Genomic DNA, 21,877 nt, shown 5'->3' on the forward strand with positions numbered 1-21,877 from the left:
TTTTTTTTAAGCAGACCCTATCTTTGGCAGTACCAGCAGGCCTATGAAAGTAGCATTACCAGTATGTAAACTGAATTGGTCCCCAGTAGATCAGACTTTAGTTATAAGAAAAAGGAACTTAGTAGAAGCTGCATCCAGCCAGTAGCCATATCTCTGTGTCTTTCTACATTTCTTTCTGGTTCCGTTCAAGGAACATGGTCTGTGACTATCCTAGAGGCCATGACTGCTCATCCTACTCCATCAGTTCAACCTCCCATCATGTGCTGTGCTCTGAATATCTGTCATCAGCCAATTGAAACTAGTTTTATTAACTTCAAGTACAGATGATAAATGAAATAATAATTAAGGAGCCATCTCCATTTATTCTTGGATTGGAAACGTTGTACAGAATATTAAAGAAATGTATAGTCCCTGCTCACCTAACTCTATTTCTAAATCTTTTGTATTTCAATATAAAGGCTTAACCATTTCATTAACTGACTTGTTCCATGTTGGACCCATCCTGCTGTCTCATAGAATTCTCTGTCCCTTTTTTATTATCTCTGCTCCTGCTTTGGTCGTGGGTATGTGTGTATGGAGAGAGATTCTTATTGCAAGTGTTGGGACGTGGTTGCTCTTTGCCCCTACTCTCTGAGAATAGAAGCGAGGTTCCTGTGCTCCTGGCTTACTGCTTCTGGTTTCTTACCCGAATTCTTCAGGAAAATAAATTTTAGTTTATCTCTTAGTAATTGTTGAAAAACGAAGGGTAATGAACAATTTCTTTGCATTTTTCAGCCATAAATAAGCTCTTACAATATGTTAGGTTGGTACAAAAGTAATTGCCGTTTCAGACTGAAATTTAAATCATTATAACTAGGCTCAAACACATCTTTATTAATCAAAGGAACCTTTACAATCAACACATGTTTGCCAATGAGAAAAAAGTTTGTTTATTCCTGTAGCTTAAAAATCTGTCCTTTGGGATTCGACGAACTCTTGGAAAGCATTTTCTGTATCCTACTGGTTGTGGAAGTGTTTTCCCTGCAAAAAGTTGTCGAGATGCTTGAAGAAGTGGTAGTCAGTTGGTGAGAGGTCAGGTGACTATGGTAAATAAGGCAAAACTTCGTAGCCCAATTTGTTCGATTTTTTAAGCATTGGTTGTGTGACATGTGGTCAGGCGTTGTCATGGAGAAGAATTGGGCCCTTCCTGTTGACCAATGCCGGCTGCAGGCGTTGCAGTTTTCAGTGCATCTCATCGATTTGCTGAGCATGCTTCTCAGATGTCATGGTTTCGCCATGATTCAGAAAGCTATAGTGGATCAGACCAGCAGCAGACCATAAAACAGTGACTACAACCTTTATTTGGTGCAAGTTTGGCTTTTGGAAGTGCTTTGGAGCTTCCTCTAGTTCCAACCACTGAGCTGGTCGTCACTGGTTGTATAAAATCCACTTTTCGTCACATGTCACAATCCGATCGACAAATGGTTCATTGTCATTGTGTAGAATAAGAGAAGACTACACTTCAAAACAACTATGTTTTTGATTTGCAGTCAGCTCATAAGGCACCCACTTATGGAGCTTTTTCACCTTTTCAATTTGCTTCAAATGCCCAACAACCATAGAATGGTCGACATTGAGTTCTTCAGCAACTTCTTGTGCAGTTGTAAGAGGATCAGCTTTAATGATTGCTCTCACTTGGTCGTTGTCAATTTCTGATGGCCGGCACTACGCTCCTCGCCTTCAAGGCTCTCGTCTCCTTTGCAAAACTTCTTGAACCACCACTGCACTGTACATTTGTGAGCAGTTCGTCGGCCAAATGTGTTGTTGATGTTGTGAGTTAACTTGCTGTTTTATGACCCGTTTTGAACTCGATTAAGAAAATTGCTCAAATTTGCTTTTTGTTTAAAATCATTTCCATAGTCTAAAATACATATAAAATAAACAGCAATAAGTCATTAGCATAAAAACATAAAGCAGGAAATGTGTACTAAAATTATGTATAACATAACCACATTTATTTAAGAATGTATTTCAATATCAGAGACAAATTTCAACAATGCAAAAACCGCAATTACTTTTGCACCAACCTAATAACTGACTCCTAACTGGGAGATGCCAATACGAATAAAAATGTGGTGGACTTCAAAAAAAGAAAACTTTTATCATAAAAAAACTTACTTTTGGGTTATTTCAGATGGAAGCTCCACCTCTTTCTCCTTTTCCACATATTAAGCAACAGCCAGGTTCACCACGTCGCATTTCCCAGCAGCACTCCATTTATGTTTCCCCACACAAGAACGGGTCAGGCCTCACACCAAGAAGCGCTCTGCTGTATAAGTTCAATGGCAGCCCTTCTAAGGTAAGGTGCACACAAACTACTCCGAAACAGCTTATGCACATGTGTTAAATTGAATTTTGTATTACCAACTAGTAATCTTTAATCTCGCTCTTCTTTTTTTTTGCCAAATTACTGCTCATAAATATGAACTGTTACTATATATAGCAAGTTTCCTGTGATCAAGAGCAGTGTATTCAGTTGAGGTAGTTTAATCCGTTACTATTGACGTGGTCTCAGGGGAGTTCACTGCAGGAGCCCAGTGTGTCTCCTGCTCAAGCATGATCTTGAGAAGGCACCAGTAAGGCAACCAGTGGTCAGACATGGGGAACATTAAGTTTAAAGAAAGGCCTTGGAAGGAAAGGTTCATTTGGTGGATGGCAACAAGGATAGTAAAAAGTCTGAAAATAGAAGCCTCCTCCTATTTACACAAACAGCTTTGTGGTTGTCTCTAGCTTTATTCCTGTACAATGAAGATGTTACAGGCACATGATGGCTGTTCTCAGATATTTCAAAGGCTATCAAGCAGATATGTTCAGTATGTCTCCAGAAGCCAGAATCACTACCAACTGGAAGAAATTGTCATCGGACAAATTGTAACTCAGTTCAACTACAATGGCAGCTCCTTAACTCATTTGTTTCTCATTCAGTTTCACAAACATCTATTAAGTTCCTCCTATGCTTAGCAAACAAAGCTGACTGAGATATAGCACCTCACAGATATGCATTTCCTATTCATAGAAGTTGATTTCCTGTAAGGATGTTTAGAAGAGATTCTTGCATGACATCAAAGATGGGATCAATTGACTTCTAAGGCAATGACTTCAAAACCATAGGTCAGAATCACCTGGGGAGCTTGTTAAGCACAGATACCTGTCCCATAGACCGGCTGAATCACAAAGCTCTGGCAGGCAGGTCCCTAGACAATACTGATGCACAGCTTTCCAGAAACACTCCTCCAAGACTTTGCTACTCAGAGTGTGGTTTGCAGACTAGCAACCTCAGCATCACATGGGAGCGTTTTTTTCTAGTAATGCAGACACTCGGGCCTCCCCAGTGCCACTGAACCTGAATCTGCATTTTAACACGGTCCTCAGATGATTAGCAGGCACGTTACAGTTTGAAAAGCATTGCTCTAGGAGGAGAATCTCACACTTCAGGGATCATCAGAATCACTCACTGGAGGGCTGGGTAAAACTGGATAGCTGGGCCCACCCCCACAGAGTTTGATTCAGTAGGTGTAGGGTGAGGCGTGAGAATTGGCCTTCCTAATAAGTTCCTAGGTGCCTCGGCAGCATCTGGTCCGGTGTCCACACTCTGAGAACTACTGCTCTACTGGTAAATTCAATTTTCAGAACCACCTAAAAAGATTAGCTCTATTTGACCTTATTAGGTTGGCCTTGATTGAGAAAATAGTCTCTACCCCAGTAGTTAGCCTTGGAGAGAGGATGGAGGGGCAGGGAAAAGCAGTTAGCTTAGTTCTTTGCTGCTGTTTCCCTTTTTTTTTCCCACTTACTCACACATGTCCTCTATTTTTGCACAGAGTTTGAAAGATATCAACAACATGATAAGGCAAGGTGAGCAGAGAGCCAAGAAGCGAGCAATAGCCATTGATAGTGATGCAGAATCACCTGCCAAACGCCTCTGTCAAGAAAATGATGATATTTTACTTAAAAGACTACAGGATGTTGTCAGTGAAAGAGCGAATCATTAGTGCCCTTCCTGTTTATGAAATAAAAGCACTTTCAGGTGGTTTTGCAGAAAGTTGGGGCTCTATCCTTCAAAACCTTCAGCCCTGTAGATGGTAAATATCACTGAATTATAAGAAAAATTATGTACCAAAATCATGTGCTTTTTTTTTTTTTAATATTTATCTAAAATGTAGTTGCCAGAGATGTATTTTCAGTTGGACTGGAAAGGAATGTTTTAAGTACCTTTTAAACATATTAATAGCCCTAGAATTTTTTAAATGTTTGTTCCTTGGGTTAGCTTTTAAGATGAAGTAAGGAGAAACCTCATAATTTCTTAGATCACTTTTTAAAATAATCAAATGTCTCCTCCTGTGCTTTGTGATTTGAGGGTAAATAATCTACTTTTGTTAAGTGTGCTTTGAGATATTTGTGTTCTCAATTTAATACTGAGTGAGAGTTGGTTCCCCCAGCACCTGGGCAGAGGCAGATGCACCAGCCTGTCTGTGACCCACTGTGGTCACTCCATGCCCAGGTGCCACTAGCATTCTGGGTTGTGTAGATCCCTTCCCCCTGCCCTGTTCCTCTCCTTTGAGCATTTGCAAATTTGGACCTGAGCCCATGCACTGACCACCCCGCCCTTTGCTTTCCAACCCTAAGCCCTGTTAGCCTGATGTCCCAACCTAATGCAAGGGGTATTAGCTCTTTTTTAAAACTATCATTTTGTTTTTCTGAACCATTAACTTAATTATTCATGATTATATTACATCATGTAATTGTCAAAACAGGAAGCTGTTTCCCAAACCAGTAGAATAAAATACAGATAAGAGTTGTTGGAAGCTAAATTTGCTATTAGCGAGAAAGCACTGTGATCATGTATGAGATACTGAGGCCATCATAAGATTAGTCATCCTCAATATCTAACTGACTCCCTAAGAATAGTTCAGCCTTTTTCAGAACCACATTAACATCCCCTCATACCTTATAATTATAATCTACATCAGTAAAACAGCTGGTTGTTCCTTCCATCTCTTCGTTCTCAGTATTATTGGTGCAATGTGAGTTTCCCATTAGGATCGGATCACTGGGCCCCTTAAGGATGTTTTACAGTACTAGGTAGGGGGATGCAACTTTCCAAAGAATCAGCTGTTCAATACTCACTTTTTCTAGTGTGTTTGTGGAATCTGGAAGGACCTGGACAAGCCATTCCTAATTATTTTTGAGAAATTGTTATCAAATGTATATTTTTGACTGAAAAAAATCTTATTTTTTAAAATGCAAAGTGTTTAACTTAACCTATGTCTAATACTGGCTAATTTGAATTAGTCTAATATTTGGCTGTAAATTATTAATTGCTATTATCAGAAATTTTATTTTTAAATTGTAAGAAGAAAAGTGATTTGGGTCACATTTTACTTTTCTGTAAATTACATCCTCTTTTGTGTAGTATCTACACATGTTACAAGCCAAATAACGTCATGTGTCTTGAATCCTTGTATATATTTTTATGTGGCTATAACTTTTGAGTCATTTTCATCTTCTTTATTAATGTGCAGAATATAAGTGAGCATTTGTACATTGACTATAGAAGAAACTCTGGATATGTTTTTATCAGTTTTCAAGACTTTATATCAATGTACATAAAACTTAATAAAACATTGGAGTTTTTGAGATTGAAAAGACTATACTTGTGCTCTTTTCTGTGTGGTTGGAAGCAACTGTGTAGCCATCTAGAATTTACATCTCTTTATTATTNAGTACTCAATGCCTTCTCCAGGGACATGTGTATCTCAACTGTACCTTTGATTTATAAATAAGTTCTGTTCTGTTTTCTTACTTTCATCTTAAAATAATTTTGCTTCTTTACTCTCTCCATTTTAAGTAGCGAGAATCACAATATATGTCATTTCTCAATCCGAAGACTAATGACAGTGTATTGACCGGTAATCTCTTGTGCTCTGAGTTGGCCACAGGGCTCAGGAAATGAGGGATTAAACCCAAGACTATTCATGTGTGTACTCAGTTGAAGATGACCCTCACAGACCCTCTGATCCTCCTTACCCTCTTAACTGATCACATGACCACAAAAAAGGACCACAACATCATTTGTAGGAAACTTTCAAATAGCGGAAGAATGGCTCCCTTTCTTAATACCTGAAAAGATGCTGATGTGATGTACAGCCTTTCTTGCATGTTCTGCTGTAGCGGTCCTGCATTGTGATCTCCTTGGTGATGGAGGCAGTGGGAAAACTGCACCCGACTATCTGCTCACCAGCAGCTATAGGAAGACAGGACAGACTCAGCAATAGCACTATACAGCTCGCTTCTAGAGCCTCTGCTGCTCATTTCAGCAGCCTCTGCTGGAGAAATGTATCTGGAGAAGACAATGCCCAGGAATGCAGTGAGAGAAAATGCCATGACTCTAGAATCATGTTCATTAATTTTATTGCATGGCAACTCACTTTTGAAACACAGCCTTTTCCCAGAGTGGAGGAAATATCATAGCATGTCTGCCTTCATCCTGTTTCTCCAACCTCTGTGTGACATACAAGATCACCTGGCTTAAGGCAATCTTACAGGAAGGGTAGGTTTTATACAGAAAAAAAGTATCTTCAAATACTGAAAAGACATCCTCACAGAGATGTAAATTACAACACAGGGAATATAGTCAATAATATTGTAATAACTGTATGGTGTCAGGTGGGTACTAAACTTACTGGGATGATCACTTTATTAAGTTATATAAATGCCTAACTACTATGCTGTACACTTGAAACTACTATAATATTGAATGACAACTGTAATTGAAAAATAAAATTTTGAAATAGTTCATTGGTTCATTTCACAAATATATATGTCAAACATATACCATGTGCCTCAAATTCTATTAGGCAGAGGTCCCTCCTACCCTCTGAGGGGAAACATGGATAACAATTATAGAACTGGTCAGGCACATCTTTGATTTCATTCTCTCTCCCAAGCTTTCATAGGTTCCAGGTCCTAATATATATGTGGTAAGATAATTACCAGGCCTACTAAGGCTTTAATTTCAGAATGCTAGAGTCCTTAAAAAGGTTGAAAGGTAGAGATCTTTCTCCTGCATAAAGGATGACTGACATTTTGTTTTCTGTTTTGAAATGAAAAATACACATAGCTAAATAAAATCATGTTTAGTTAGATCCAAGGTGCCAGAATTTTAAATGTTTAGTTCCTTCAAGTTTGGTATAGCCCCTTACCTTATGTAAATATTAACAACTGGAATTGGAATGACAGAAATATGAAAACTATAGTCTATGCCTCCAGAAGTTTCTAATCCAAGGACATTAAATAATTNTAGAGGGTGCAGCGTCACTGGCCCTCATGGGGGATCCAAACCGGGGCCCTGCTGCTCAGAGCTGGCGTTCCAAGCCAACGTCTAACCAACGCGCCACTCAGCCGGCCCTCTGATGTTTATTTTAGAGCAGCAGTCCCCTAACTTGCCCAGAGACAATGATTACCTAAGATACATGTTAACCATACAGATTCCTAGGCCCCACTTCTGACCAGTGGAATGATAATCACCAGAGGCAGGACCTAGGAATTTTGTTTTTAACTTCAGTTCCAAGAGATCTTTACCCTCAAGCAAGTTAGAGACCTGGCAGTTCCTCTCAAAGTTGAATGAGTTTTGGTATCACTTGGGATTGTTAATCTTGTTAAAAACGCAAAGTCTACACCTGAAACTAATAAAAGCAAAGAAACAAAAAACACAGTCTCATTCAGTAGACCTGGGGTTGGGCCTGAGCTTGTGCTTTTCTGACAAGTTCCCACATGATGCCAATGCTGCTAGTCAAAGGACTGCACTTTGAATAACAAGATTTAGAAATCTGGAAGATGTACAAGGGATGAATTAGAGAATGATTAGACTGATGGAAGAGACAAATTAGGTTAGTGATTCTTAACATGGGGTAATTTTGTGGTCTTATGGGACATTTGGCAATGACCAGAGACATTTTTGCAATCTTGGTCATCATAATTGGGTGGAGGGGCTATGGAGAGGCCAGGGGGCGGGGGAGTCGCTACTGATATCTAGTGGGTAGAAGCCCCGGATGGTGCTAAATATCCTACAATGCACAGAACAGCCCCCCACAACAAAGAATTGTCTAGCCCAAGATGTCAGTACTGCCAATCCCTGAATTAAGTAAACATCTAGGCAAGAAGCGTATACACTTTAATTAAGATACTGGCAGTGGGGACAGAAAAGGAACCACAAAGGGTCACCTAACCCTGGGGCCTGCATGGAACCCCAGTCAGGGGTGGCTTCATAAAGAAGATGACTTTCCAAAATGGATTAATGGTGATAAAGTCCAGGTGGGGTAACTAATACACAAGTGAGAGTATTTGGCATCAATAACAGACCCTTAATATATTAAGAGAAGAAAATACTCCTGAGGTTTCGGATCCTACATCTAGGCAGTGGTTCTATCAAATTCCCCATTGGTAAGATTCACCTGTGAGGGCTTATTAACCAAAGAGATTCACTAGTGTGCCACACAAACAGTTTTGTTAAGTATCCCAAGATGTTCTTACCAGGGAAGTTTGGGAAGCGCTTGTCTGGAGTCCAGCCAAGGAGTCTGGACATCCAGGTTCAAATATCTGACACTACCACCAAACCAAATAGGACTTCACTATTCACTTACTTCAGTTAAGTCATCAGCACTTCAGGAAATAATTGATTAATGGTGGAAAATAATGTCCTTGTAAAAAAATTAGAATAGAAGCAAAGAATAAAAACTATATTCCCACCACTCAGAGGTCACCTTTCAATTTTTTTAAACTTTATTATTACAATTATTTTTCACATGAAGGAAATTGCAAATCTTAAGTTGTATGTACTATGATGATTTTTTTTCCAGCTTTCCTGAGATAGAATTTACATAGGCTAAAATACACCCTTTTTAAGTGTACAGTTGGGTGAATTTTAGTAATTGTATATAGTTATGCAACTACCACCGCAATCCATATATAGAATATTTCCATCACTAAAAAGTTTACTTGTGTCCTTGGAGCGTCTTCCCTGCCTTCCCCACATGCTACCCACCACGCACCCAGGCGACTATTGGTCTGCTTTTTGTCACTATACTTTTGCCTTTTCCAGAATTTCATATAAATGTATGTGTGTACAGTATGTATTCTTTTGTCATTGAGTTCTGCCACTTTGTATAATGTTTTTGAGATTCAGTCATGTTGTACGTGTAAATGTTTCTTTGTATTGCTGACTAATTTTCCATACTATGGGCATACCACAATTTTTATTCACCTGTTGATGGACATTTGGGTTGTTTCCACCTTTGGTCTATTAATAATTATGAACATTTGCACGCAAGTCTTTGGACATATATTTTTACTTCTCTTTTATTCCTTTATGAGTTGGATTGCTAGGCCAAATAAGTATATGTTTTTGTTTCTTTGTTTTTTTATTATTTTTAAAGATTTTACCGGGGAATTGGGGGAGGGAAACAGCGTTGGGGAATTGGGGAAGGGGAACAGACAACTTGCTGTCCTTTTGTTCTTCAGTCTAGTTGTGGAGGACATCACTTCACTGGCCCATGTTGGTATTATGATCATTGTGCTCTTCCCATCTGAAGGGGGCCGGGCGAGTGGCACGATGGTTAAGAACTGGCTTGGGACGCCAGAGGGCCCCGGTTCAGATCCCACATATGAGGGCCAGTGACACTGCCCTCTACAGCTAAGATGGTGAACAACAGCTCAACCTGGAGTTGGGCTGCCGTGAGTCGCCGGCGGCGGCATAGGCTGCAGCCCCCACCGCAGTGGGTTGCCATGGGCTACTGTGTGTAGCCAGCAGCCAGCGTGAGCTGCCAGCAGCCGCAGTGAGCGGCCATCCAGAAGCTGGCGACTGATGTGCCTCGCCAGGGAAGAGCGCAATGATAACACCAACATGGGCCAGTGAAGCAACATCCTCCACAACTAGACTGAAGAACAAAAGGACAGCAACTTGTCTGTTCCCCTTCCCCCAATTCCCCAGCACTGTTCCCATCCCCCAATTCCCCAATAAAAATCTTTAAAAAAAAAAAGAAAAGTGAAAAGGGTTTGGGACGTGGTTTTTTTTCTCTTCTTGGTTGTTTCAGACAATGGCATTTGGAATAAATTATTTAGCAAGTCTAACGTTTCCAAAGTTAAGAATCATCCATTATTTATAACATTATGATGTAGGGCTGTTAAAATATTAAAGGTATGCATCAGCACCCAGGCTTCCTTACATCATTGGGGTCTCTGCTCTAGAGTCAGGTCACAGCATTTCTTAAACCAACCCAGCCTTCCTATACTCTTAGCTTGTTTTATTTTTCTTCCCAACACTTCTACTCCACTCATGTATTATCTTCATTCATCACTAGTAATTTAGTAATTGCATATAGTTGACCATAGATACCTCACATGCATGTATAAACTCCGTGTACGAGGTGGGACTTTTTTTTCTCTCTGTAGTTTTCTCAGCCTGTAGGAGGATGCGCTGAAGGAAGTATAGGCTTGACATTTGAATTAATGAGTTGAAGGAGACTTAGAGATGCTTTTTAGAATAATTATATCTCACAAGTATTGAGCATTTTCTATGTGCCAGACTCAATTCTCATAAAACCCTACAATGAAATTTTTATAAAAGAGGAAATTAAAGTTAGAGATTTTATGTAACTTGCCCAAGGTCACACGTTCCATAGCCCAATTATTATTTTTTTTAATTCAATGAAGTTTGGGTTTCTGTGTGATAAAATATATTGGGTTGTCAGAAAAGTCATGACGCATTTTTGCAATGAAAAACATAGAAAAAAATACTTCATGACTTTTCTGACAACCCAATGTAAACATAAAATTTACCATTTAACCATTTTTAAGTATACAGTTCAGTGGCATTAAGTATGTCCACATTGTTGTGCAACCAGTTTCCAGAATGTTTTCCTCCTGCAGAACTGAAACTCTGTACCCATTAAAAAACAGTTCCCATTTTCCCCCTTCCCCCAGCCCCTGGCAACCACCAGTCTACTTTCTGTCTGTGAGTTTCACTACTCTGGATACCTCATGTAATGGAACCATACAGTATTTGTCCTTTTATGATTGGCTTATATCACTTAGCCTAATATCCTCAGCTTTCATTCATGTTGTGACATGTCAGAATTTCCTTTAGTCTGAATAATAAATACTCCATTGTGTATGTGTGTGTGTGTATATGTCTATACACACACATATATCACATTTTATTTATTCATTCATTCATGGATGGATGGCAGCCCAATTTTTAATCTGTAAACTCTACCATGTCTTTTGATAATAGTCTGGGGGTGATTCAGATTTATGGAAGTATCCCAGGCTTATTCTGGAAAGTACCAGGCTGTTTTCTTCCTCAAGCTTCCTTCCCTCTTTGCCTTGGGAAGCATTCTCATTTATTGTTTCAACTTTGGAGCAATTCTTCCCACCCCACCCCCCATCACATACAGAAACAACTCAGCTTGTTGAAAGATTCCCATGTTCCAATGCCAATCTTCTCCCTTTTACTCAATCCTCCTCTTCCAAATGCTCTGTGAAATTGTAAGGATGACACTGTATCTTCTATTTTGAGGTTTAAACCTCTAGTGTAATTCGACTTAACAGTGTAGTTTAGCCTGGGTCTTTTATGAAAGTTTTTTTTTTTGTTTGCTTTGCTTTCCTCTCCTCTAGCCAAACCTTAATGTCTCTGTTTAGTGTATATTTACTATTGTGGATGGAAAAGGGGCCACAGGTTAAACTTGACAAGCTCAGGAGGCTGAAAATAAGATGGCGTAAACACACACACACACACACACACAAATTTTTAACTAAGTGGGCCATGGTGGGAAGTCACATCTTCAGCTTCCTCATTAAGTTAATCTGTGCCTTTTTAGTGAGCCTGTTTGTCTTTTTGTACCTAAGATAACATATTTAATCCTTTTTCTGGACCAGAGCTGGCAACTGCAAAATTCCTCATTAGTATGCTTGTCTCCTGATTACCATCTCTACGTGCTGTAAAAAGCTGTTAGCTATCCTGCACCTATGTAAAAGAAGAATCTGTCTCTCCAATTTACTTTTATCCAATCCCTGAGATTTATTTCCCTGCTTTGCTTTCTCCCACCCCCTTAATCTATCACCAATGGATTTCATGTAAACTTCCTCCTTTGATTTTATATATAAAATAAGCTGTAAAACGGCCATTCTTTGGAGCATTTTCTCAATCCGTTGAGATTTTGCTTCTTAGCAATTGTCAACAGTTTGGCTCAAAGAAAGAAACTCATAAATTTTCTCTTAGGTTGGGTGTTTTTTGTCAACACTGCACACCAGTTTCAATGGTGCTTTACTCCAGGTCAAGACCACCCCACCCCCCTTTTCCTTTGTTCTGCCTCTTCTTACGGGCCTAGAACATCTTTTGGCCATGCTGGGGGGAAGGAGGGAAAACGGCTTTGGACAGGAGTCCGCCATCCTCCCAGAGTACTGGCATTTTGAATAAACCTACTTTTCTTTCCACCAACCTCATCTCTCAGAGTTTTGGCTTCCGTGCAGCAAGCAGCGGACAGTTAGCACAGTAACAAAATGTGAAATAAAACGGAGTCACTTAAGTTTAGGCACTTTAAAATGGGGCCGGGAGGTCATTAAGGAAGGAGGTCTTATGCATATCCTGATCGGATGAAACAGAAACTTTGACCTGGGCAAGAGCATACATATTCCAGAACAAAAACATCTGCAACCTGTCACAGAGATGAACTTTTACTTAAGAGATAGCCCTAGCAACCACTTCTGTTTAGCCAAGCTTAACTTTCTGCTGCCAGGACCAATTAAAATCTTTGTGAATGACTTATGCCAACTTCCCCCTTTTGTCTTTAAAGACCTTTGGCTTTTGTTCTGCAAAGGGACATTGTTTGTGTTGCTACCCAAGATCAGTGTGTTCTGATGGCAGTTCCTTTTAATACCAAATAAACACTTTTCTTTTTCTTTGTGTGATTTTTGCCTCCTGACCATTCAGGCTAACACCTCTCTCCAGTTGCCTCCTGGGAACCTCAGATCCTTCACCTTAGCTATGCCTTCCATAAACTTCTCTCTTTCAAAGGCTTAGCACCAGCTTCTGCCAGTGCACTGAGGACTCGATGACACCTTAATCATTTCCCCAAGGAAAGGGCCTTTTTCCCCAAGGAATACTGCTCTCATCCTCCTCAGAATCGAGGCCATTGTCTTTAATACTCAGAACACACTAGTTCGGTGAAATTCACTTCCCTGCAGCCACCTCCAATGTAAATGACACAGCTCTTTCATAGGGATAATTGAGGTTTTCAGTTCTGCAAATGCAACTCCAAAGACAAATCCTTCAGTCCCACTCAGGTTACTGGCTTTAAGCTCCGCCTTTATAGAAGCTCTGAGACTATTTTCCTTGTTAGTCACAGGGGTTAAGAAGTGTCAAGCACAGGAAGGCCTTCAGACCTCCTTGAGGTAAGGGTCAAGTTTTTAAATGAGAAGTCTCGCTATGTAAGATATTTCACTTCGAGGAAGGAACGTAGAACAATGATGGAAGGCTTCTGGAACCCTTAAATCAATGTGTATTTTGTCGATAATGATAGCACACTTCGAGTGGAGAAATAGACAAGTATGTGTGAGGCTTTATTTTGCATGATATCAAATAGCACAAGGGCTCTTGGTAATAACTAAGTAGCTCCATAGTCATTCAAAGCCTGGGGCATGAAGATTGGGAAGCACTAAATCAGAATGTCCAACCGTGGGCCATCAACACGCAGGAATGGATGTCACATAGTACAAATGTATTGGTCGTGTGTATTAGTCTGCTAGGGCTGCCATGACAAAAGTACTGAAACCGGAGGGCACCGAGTCCAGGGCTTGTGCTGCCTGCGCTGCTCAGCCAATAGACCGATACAAGAGTTGGGCTATAGAATAAGAGTTTGTCAGAGCATCAGTGATCAAGAAGGCAGCAGGTTAACACCTTCAAAACTGCCTTCACGTTCTCAGACCAACTTAGGGTATTTAAAAGGGAAACCAGGGCCTTCTTCCAGAGACTGACTGCATGACGGTCCCGGAGGTTTGTTCTTCTTGGTGCTTCACTCTGTTATCGTAACTCTTTGGCGACATCAGCAAGCCAGGGGGTGAGGGGAGTAGTAGCCTGGGAAGAATGCTGGCCTACAAAGTTTGTGATCAGCAAGCATACAGGCATTAATCTTGAGCTACAGGGTAATCAATCTAAGGCAAGGAAGCAGGACAGGGGCGGAGCATTGGGGGGGGGGGCATGCTAAGCTCAGGCCGCAGGGGAAGATTTATTGTTCAACTATAGGTTAATGAAAGGTGAGCCCAGGGACCCAGTGAGGCCTCTATTACAGGGTCCCAACCAAGCCCCCGCTTTAATACCACAGACTGGGTGGCTTAATCAACAGACATTTGATCACGTTGCCAGCACAGTTGGTTATGGTTACAGCTCTCTTCCCAACTTCCAGATACCCACCTTCTTGCTCTATCCTCATGTAACAGGAGACCAAACGAGTCCGGGGCTCGTGCTGCATGCACCGGTTGGCCAATAGACCAACACAGGAGTTGGGTCATCACCAGAGCACCGGTGATCCGAAAAGGCAGCATTACATTCTCAGACCGGCTGGGGGTATTTAACGGAAAATCAGGTCATTCTCCCAGAGACTGCACGACGTCCCGGAAGTCTGTTCTCCTTTCATGACGCACCCCTCTGTCATGTATCTCTCGTGGCACCAACGGTCCTGGACGGTAGGGGAGTAACCTGGGAAAATGCTAAGCCATAGAAATTGTGATGAGCAAGCGTCTACAAGGTAATTAACCTTCTAAGATAAGGAGCTGAACTGGGACACGGCATCCCGGAGGCAGTCTTAGTCAGTCACAGGTGTGAATTCCACCTGGATGGGGGCAGGGCATCCCAGAAGCATTCTGAGCTCAAGCCACAGAGTGAAGCCAGCCAGGATGGGGGCAGGGCATCCTGCAGACCATCTGAGTACAGGGGGCCCAGCTGGACCCTGCTTCGCTCACATGCCCTTTCCTGTGTGTGTGCACAGGGAAAAGGAGAGTTCTCCAGTGTCTCTTCATCTCCAAGGATACCAGTCGTACTTATCAGAATAGAGCACCACCCATATGACCTCATTTAACCTTGATTATCTCTTTTAAAAGCCCTGTCTCTCTTAATACCATCACATGGGGGTCTAGGGCTCCAACATATATTATAATTTGGTGAGGGGGAACACAATTCAGTCCATAACACAGGGGTCCACCTAGTGAGTGGCAAGGAATTTCTCAGAGAAAAGAATCTTTGTGAACTTGGCTGACGTTGGTAATCACGAGTGATGAGGAATCAGACTAGATTGGACTGGATGCAAGTTTTGGATGGAAAAGGGGCCACAGGTTAAACCTGACGAGCTAAGGAGAGTAAAACTAAGATGGCATGAACACACACACACACATTTTTAACTAAGTGGGCCATGGTGGGAAGTCAGCTTCCTCATTAACTTAATCTATGCCTTTTCAGTGGGCCTGTTCTTTGTCTTTTTGTACCTAAAATAACATCTTAGGAATGTCAGTAATCCATTTTCTGGACCAGAGCTGGAAACTGCAGAATTCCTCCTTATCATGCTTATCTCCTGATTACCATCTCTTTGTGCTGTAAAAAAACTGTTAGCTATCCTGCACCCACCTACGTAAAAGAAGAACCTGTCTCTCCAATTTACTTTTATCCAATCCCAGAGGTTTCCCAGCTTTGCTCTCTTCCACCCCCTTAATCTATTACCAATGGATTTCATGTAACCTTCCTCCTTTGATTTTATGTATAAAATAAGCTATAAAACGGCCATTCTTGGGAGCATTTTCTCAATCTGTTGAGATTTTGCTTCCCGGCAATTGTCAACAGTTTGGCTCAAATAAACTCTTATAAGTTTTCTCTTAGGCTGGATGTTTTTCGTTAACAAATTGTAACTATTATACAAGAAAAATCAATCAGGTAAGACTGGATATCTGAAGAGAGCCCTGTCAGATGTTGAAGTTGTGAAGTGTACCAGAGATGTTTTGAGCTAGAAATGAGAGAAAATTCAAAACACAAGAGAAAATCCAACTCACACTGGCTTAAAAACTAATTTTCTTCTTCCTGATACAAGACCTTGCCCTCTCACCCAAGGGAATCACATATGACCTGATGGGATGAATGCAATCCAAGTTTGTTGAAGTCATCTCCTTACAATTTTCTATTGAAATTGGAGGATTGGGGTCTTTCCTTCAGCTCTAGATGTGGAGCCATAAAGATGGGCCCTCGGAGCTGCTTGCAGCTTGTAGCCGTCATATTCCTACATGGTTTGTACTCTCTCTTTGACCTCGTCTCTGCACGTCCTCCTTTACTCATTTTGCCCACCCACACAGGCCTCCTTGCTGTTTCTCAACTCCAGGCATGATCTTGCTTCAAAGCTTTTGCACTGTGGACTTTTGAAACCTTTGTGTTCTCTTTAGAATACTTTTCCTCCAGACACTGAGTGGCTGACTCCTTCATTTCCTTCAAGCTTCTGCTTAAATGTTACTTTCTCAAAAGACCTATTATGACCACCCTATCCGAAACTGTGATCCTATCCCCCTCCACTTCTCTTTCTAAAAATTTTTTTCCCATAGCACCAACTTCTAACATGTTTATTATTGTTAATTATATTATTATTCACTGCTAGTTTCCCCTCACTAGGATATAAGTTTCACTAGGGAAGGGATTTTATTTTACTTTTTTGCTCATTGATGTGTCTCAGGTGCCAGGCAAATTAGTACTAAGTACCCAGTAAATATTAATATTTGTTTAATCAATGAATGTATTAATAATGAAATAAGCCCAACTAATATAATACCCATCTAATGAGTTTAAGAGGATTAGAAATTATGGATATAAAGTAAAGCACAAGTAGAATGTCTGACTCATAGTAGGTACTCAGATATGAACAGCTGTTGTCATTTTGCAAGGTGTCCTTTTTTTCAAAGAATTGCCAGACCTGGAGATAAGTTTCTATACCTATAAACAAAACAAGACTTATGAGAAACGGAAAGAAAAAGAAAAAGACTTATGAGTCACATACCAGGAAGTGATCTTTGGATCTTTATGTGCAGATATATACATTTCTTTCTTGAGCATTATTTTTATCAAACAAGAAAATCAATCTTTTGGGTCGGCCAAGTGGCACGTTGGTTAAGAGCTGGCTTGAGACGCCATCTCTGAGCAGCAGGGCCCTAGTTCAGATCCCACATGTGGGCCAGTGATGCTGTGCCCTCTATAGCTAAGATGGTGAACAACGGCTCGACCTGGAGCTGGGCTGCCGTGAGTCGCCGGCGACGGCATAGGCTGCAGCCCCTGCTGTAGTGGGCTGCCATCAGCTACCGTGAGTGGCCGGCAGCCAGTGTGAGCTGCCAAGAGCCGCCATGAGTGGACGTCCAGAGGCCAGCGACCAATCTACCTCACCTGGGAAAAGTGCAATGATCACAATACCAACATGGGCCAGTGAAGCAACATCCTCCACAACTAGACTGAAGAACAAAAGGACAGCAACTTGTCNAATTTTGGCTTGGCTTTGACATTTGGGCAGATGGAAAAAAAAAATGTCTTGAGGAGAATAGGTTCAGTAAAGAATAAAGGAATAAACAAAGGATCAGGGAGTGGTGATAGCTGGCATTGAGAACCAGCAGCACTGGTTAAAAAGGAAGCTGTGGAAAGATGTAAAACCACAAGGTTAATGCTGACAGAAACAAAATTGTCTACCTCATCTGGGTGGTGGAAGGTAGCTGGGAAAGGGCAGAGAAGAATCCCTTGGGAACATTCAAGGTTAGTAAGCAACGGGACTTAAATTGAATATATTGTCTTTTCTAGTCCTAACATGGTGAGGTCAGAGGAGAGCTAAGCACTCGTTTCTCTCAATAGGAGCACAAGGCCTGTGTCTAGAAGGTATTTGTTCCCAGGTTGGAGAGTGACTGGATGGATTAGGATCACCAGGACTGTACATAGAGTTAAATGAAGTGGCAAACTGGAAAAGCGTTCAAGTTTTACAGTCAGCTGTGAATCTTGATTCTGTCACTTACCAGCTATGTGACCTCAAGCAAGTAACCAGCCACCTTGTATAAATCTATGGCCCCTAGAAAGTAGGGGATTAGAGGAAAAATAATAAATATGGCATTCAATTGTGCTTTTTAATAAACAAAAACAAATAGAAAAGTAAAGTTCTCAAAAGCAACTGCTTTTGAGCAAACCCAGTTGATTAAACATAATACCCTTCATATTATATCCCCTACCGCCCAGGAAACCTTGCTGTCAGGGCAGACTTTCCCACAAGTCTTATAAACACAAGTTTTCAACCCAGCCATTTCCAAGTTGAAATGTAAGTTTTTCACACGTATGCTATTTATCTCTTGTTTCAGTTTCACAAGTCTTGACAACTGTGTCTTGTCTTTTCTCCAATTATTCTGGGACTTAAGGGTGTGGTCTTGTAGATCTGGCCCTTTGGGGCAGATATAGAGGGCAAGTATACCTCTCTAGACTTTCCCCCACGGGTTTATGGGACAAGGAAGCAATTTAAAAATTTGGGTTAACTAATATAAAATACTTTTATGTTGAAACTGCCATTAACAAGCAATTGTTGGCAAGAGCATGGATTTTTGGAGAGGGTTTGAATCCAGGTTTCATGACTTCCTAGCTGTGTGACCTTAGGCAAATCACTTATTTCTCTGTACCTCAGTTCTTACATCCTAATGTTATTGTGGTACTTAAATAAATAAATATTTGTAAATCCCTTATCAGTGCCTGGTACACAGTAAAGCGCTGTTTGCTAAGAATATTTTGCATGCCACTAGCCTACTTGTTCATACTGCTTGATAATTATCTGCCTCATTCTCCCTTTATCTATGGCGGGGTTGATAGGAAGGTGTATTGGTTTTAGTAGCTGTAGTGGTAGTTCTTTTACCAGTTAATTGCATGGACCAGGATTTATAGGGAAGTTTGGATCCTGCCCCAGAGTGATTCAAGTGAGGGAGAGATGCCTGCCATTTTCACAGGCTGTTACCACCAGGTAGTAAAAGTCCTTGATGATAAATAATTAATCAGATTGGCCACTTCCTTTCCTCTGGGCAGGGGGTTGAGATGGAGAGAGGGGTCGAGGATTCTTAGCGAGGGAAGTTTGAAGTCAGCTCCTATATGGAAACCTGAAGCTAGGCTAAGAATACACAGATAGGCATCCCCAGGACTCTCTCCCTGCCCAGCAATACTGTAGAACTTGTGGGGGGAGAGGGGCTGTCACTTTGTGAGGGGTGAAAAGGATAACTATTGCATTGTTTTGTACACCTGAAACGAATAATAGTAATAAAAAGGAAAAAAAAATACTGTAGAACTTGTAAAATGCAAGAAGGCACTTTCACATCAGATTTGAAATCATTCCAAGGTCTTCCATTTCAGCTTCTTGCCCATTTTCCTCTTAATTGGGAAGATGCTGGCAGCCTGATGGCCTTTTAGGTTTAAGTTTGGGGTATATGAAACACAGGTAAGCCTGGGGTACTCATTTGGAGGAAGGTACCCTTACTTCACCATAAGAGCCCCTGCTCCAGATGGTGGCTGAACTTCCACGGGTCCTGGGCATGCTCTTTGCTCGCGCTTGCTCTTATTAGCACCACCCTTTGTTCTGCGGCTCCCTGATCAGTTTCGCGTAAACGCCGGGGCCAGGATTAGGACCATTGGACTGTCATTGCGCCTGCGCGGGGGACCAGGTGGCTGAAGTGGCTAAGCTGTCTGGCCCCAAGGTCTGAGCTGTCAGTGCGCCTGCGCGAGAGGCCAGTCGGCTGGCAAGGCTGGGCAGACTCGCCGCCAGTGTAGGGCTGTCTGTCAGTACGCTTGCGCGCGAGCCAGGCACCGCGGTTCTTGAGTGTGCTGTGCCGGGCGCGCTGGGTGTAGCCATGCAGAAAGCCGACTCCGAGCGAACTCCCAAACGGCCCCGTCTTGCCAGCCCAAGAACCCAGCCAAGCACCCCTTCCGCTGCGGCACAGGGGTACCCCGACTCCGAACTCCCCCACAACCACGAGACATGGGACTCGGAGCAGGTGTGCGAGTTTCTAAAGAGCCTTGACCTCCGTGATCCGGTACTGCTGGACTACATCCGAGGTAGCAGGGCTAGAGGGCTTGGGGGGCTGAGGGACTGCGCGCGACCCGAGGCGCGGACAGCAGGCCTGAGAGAGGGCGCTCTGGGGCAGTGAGCGGAGGCCCTCCAAGAGGAACCAAAGCGGAGAAGGGGAGACCTGACGCGGGAGGCACCCGAAGGGGTGGACCTGAGGTGGGGGGGCCGGGAGCCCAAGGAGGGATGACCTGAGGCAAAGAGCCCTCCAGAGAAGGGCGCCTGAGGCGGGAAAGGGAGACCTGACATGGGAGACACCACAGTGGGTGGACCTGAGGCAGGGGGCGTCTGGCGCGGGTTGGGGACCCTGAAGAAGAAAGCAGACTTTGGGGAGTGTGAACCTGAGTGGGGCACTCGGTCTGACCGGTGGGTTTCTTCAGGACCTTGCCACCACAGCGCTGGACAGGCGAGACTCAGGTCCCTTTTTTAGTTGGAAGAACGTTTTCCCCAGACTTTGGTGGGAGGGTTGCTGTCTTTCAGGCTCACCTGTGCTATGCAGCTCCTTGAACACTTGCCCGGTTCAAGTATATTTGGATGCTTTTAAGTTTCTGTTTCCTCCACAAACCTATCTACGCGCTTCCCGAAACTTGGGGATTTCCTAAAGGGGAAGAAGGAACTTGTTGCGCCAACCTCTAAATCATCTTCGCCTGCCATTGCATCCCCAGATAGGGCTCAATACATGTCTGTTCACTCTACTTGCAGAGCTTGGTAATAATCATGTTTTCTGGAACAAAAGCAGTTCCTTTTTCTAAATCTGGACACTGAACCCCCAGTTGACCACTGAACTCCCAGCAGAGCCCATAGCTTGGCCACATAATATGGGGAAGTGAGCAGGTTGTGAGTTTTAAATGGCTTTACTGTTCGCTTGAAATTCACTCACGCCGGTAATGGGTGTGAAACTTACCCAGCCTTGTCCTCTGAGGTGTTCCATAGGAAGATGGTGTGATTTGCATATTCTGTAAACTTTTGCAGTTGTTGAGGGGAGCCCTGTTTGCCTAGGATGGGGGACTAAGGTGTGAGGAACTTGAGTGGTTCAAGACTTAAGGATAACTTGATGGGTATAGAAATTGTACTTTTTTTTTTCTTTCCCCCTTTTATTTTCCTCCACTGCTGGGATGGAATTTTGTTTTAATAGCAACAGATGGGGCTGAAGTAGTTTCATATTTTCTGTTACCCAAATGTGATTGGCTATGTTGGCTCTCTGTTTCAGTGGTGTTCTGTAGATTAATTCATCAGCCTTCAGAATGATCTGTTCTCTTGAGCCCACAGTCTGATGCTAATAGAAGACACTGCCAGCCTTTAATTGGTAAAAACTGACCAATTGCTCATTTCTTACTGTCTGCTTTGTCTTGACCAAACTTTAGTTAGGCTTCTTTCTCTCCTATAGTCCCCTGAACTCTTGCTTGCCTCCAAAACTGAGCAAATACTAAAAAAGTGGAATATGCCCCTTGATCAGCTTCTCCTGGGAACCAGCTGACCACAGCAGAACACTGTCCTGTCAGACCCCACTGGGGTCACTTCCCTCTCCATACGCTATGAAAAAACAACAACACCTTTTTCTGTTTGATTTAGAGCCGTTTGTAGATGTCTGAGATTGGAATACTCTCCCTATTGCAGTATTTCTCATTAAAGTCTCTCCCTATCTGAAGCTCAGATTTTTTTAATTTATTTTTATTTTATTTTATTTTTTT

At 42.1% G+C, this 21,877-nt stretch overlaps 2 protein-coding genes across 2 annotated transcripts in view; both read left to right on the forward strand.

Annotated features, from left to right (window-relative positions):
• Positions 1-5,676, forward strand: part of RBL1 (RB transcriptional corepressor like 1) — an 86,802-nt gene extending 81,126 nt beyond the window's left edge. The window contains exons 17-18 of the mRNA XM_019655167.1: positions 2,174-2,338; positions 3,858-5,676. Of these exons, the coding sequence (XP_019510712.1) occupies positions 2,174-2,338; positions 3,858-4,028 (336 nt within the window). The 3' untranslated portion in view covers positions 4,029-5,676. The remainder of the gene's footprint in view (positions 1-2,173; positions 2,339-3,857) is intronic.
• Positions 5,677-19,861: 14,185 nt separating this feature from the next.
• SAMHD1 (SAM and HD domain containing deoxynucleoside triphosphate triphosphohydrolase 1) overlaps positions 19,862-21,877 on the forward strand; it is a 66,143-nt gene continuing 64,127 nt past the window's right edge. Inside the window, exon 1 of the mRNA XM_019655168.1 lies at positions 19,862-20,176. Coding sequence (XP_019510713.1) covers positions 19,972-20,176 — 205 coding nt within the window. The 5' untranslated portion in view covers positions 19,862-19,971. The remainder of the gene's footprint in view (positions 20,177-21,877) is intronic.

This window comes from Hipposideros armiger, unplaced genomic scaffold (genome assembly GCF_001890085.2).
Source record: "Hipposideros armiger isolate ML-2016 unplaced genomic scaffold, ASM189008v1 scaffold_238, whole genome shotgun sequence".
NCBI classification, from domain to species: domain Eukaryota; kingdom Metazoa; phylum Chordata; class Mammalia; order Chiroptera; family Hipposideridae; genus Hipposideros; species Hipposideros armiger.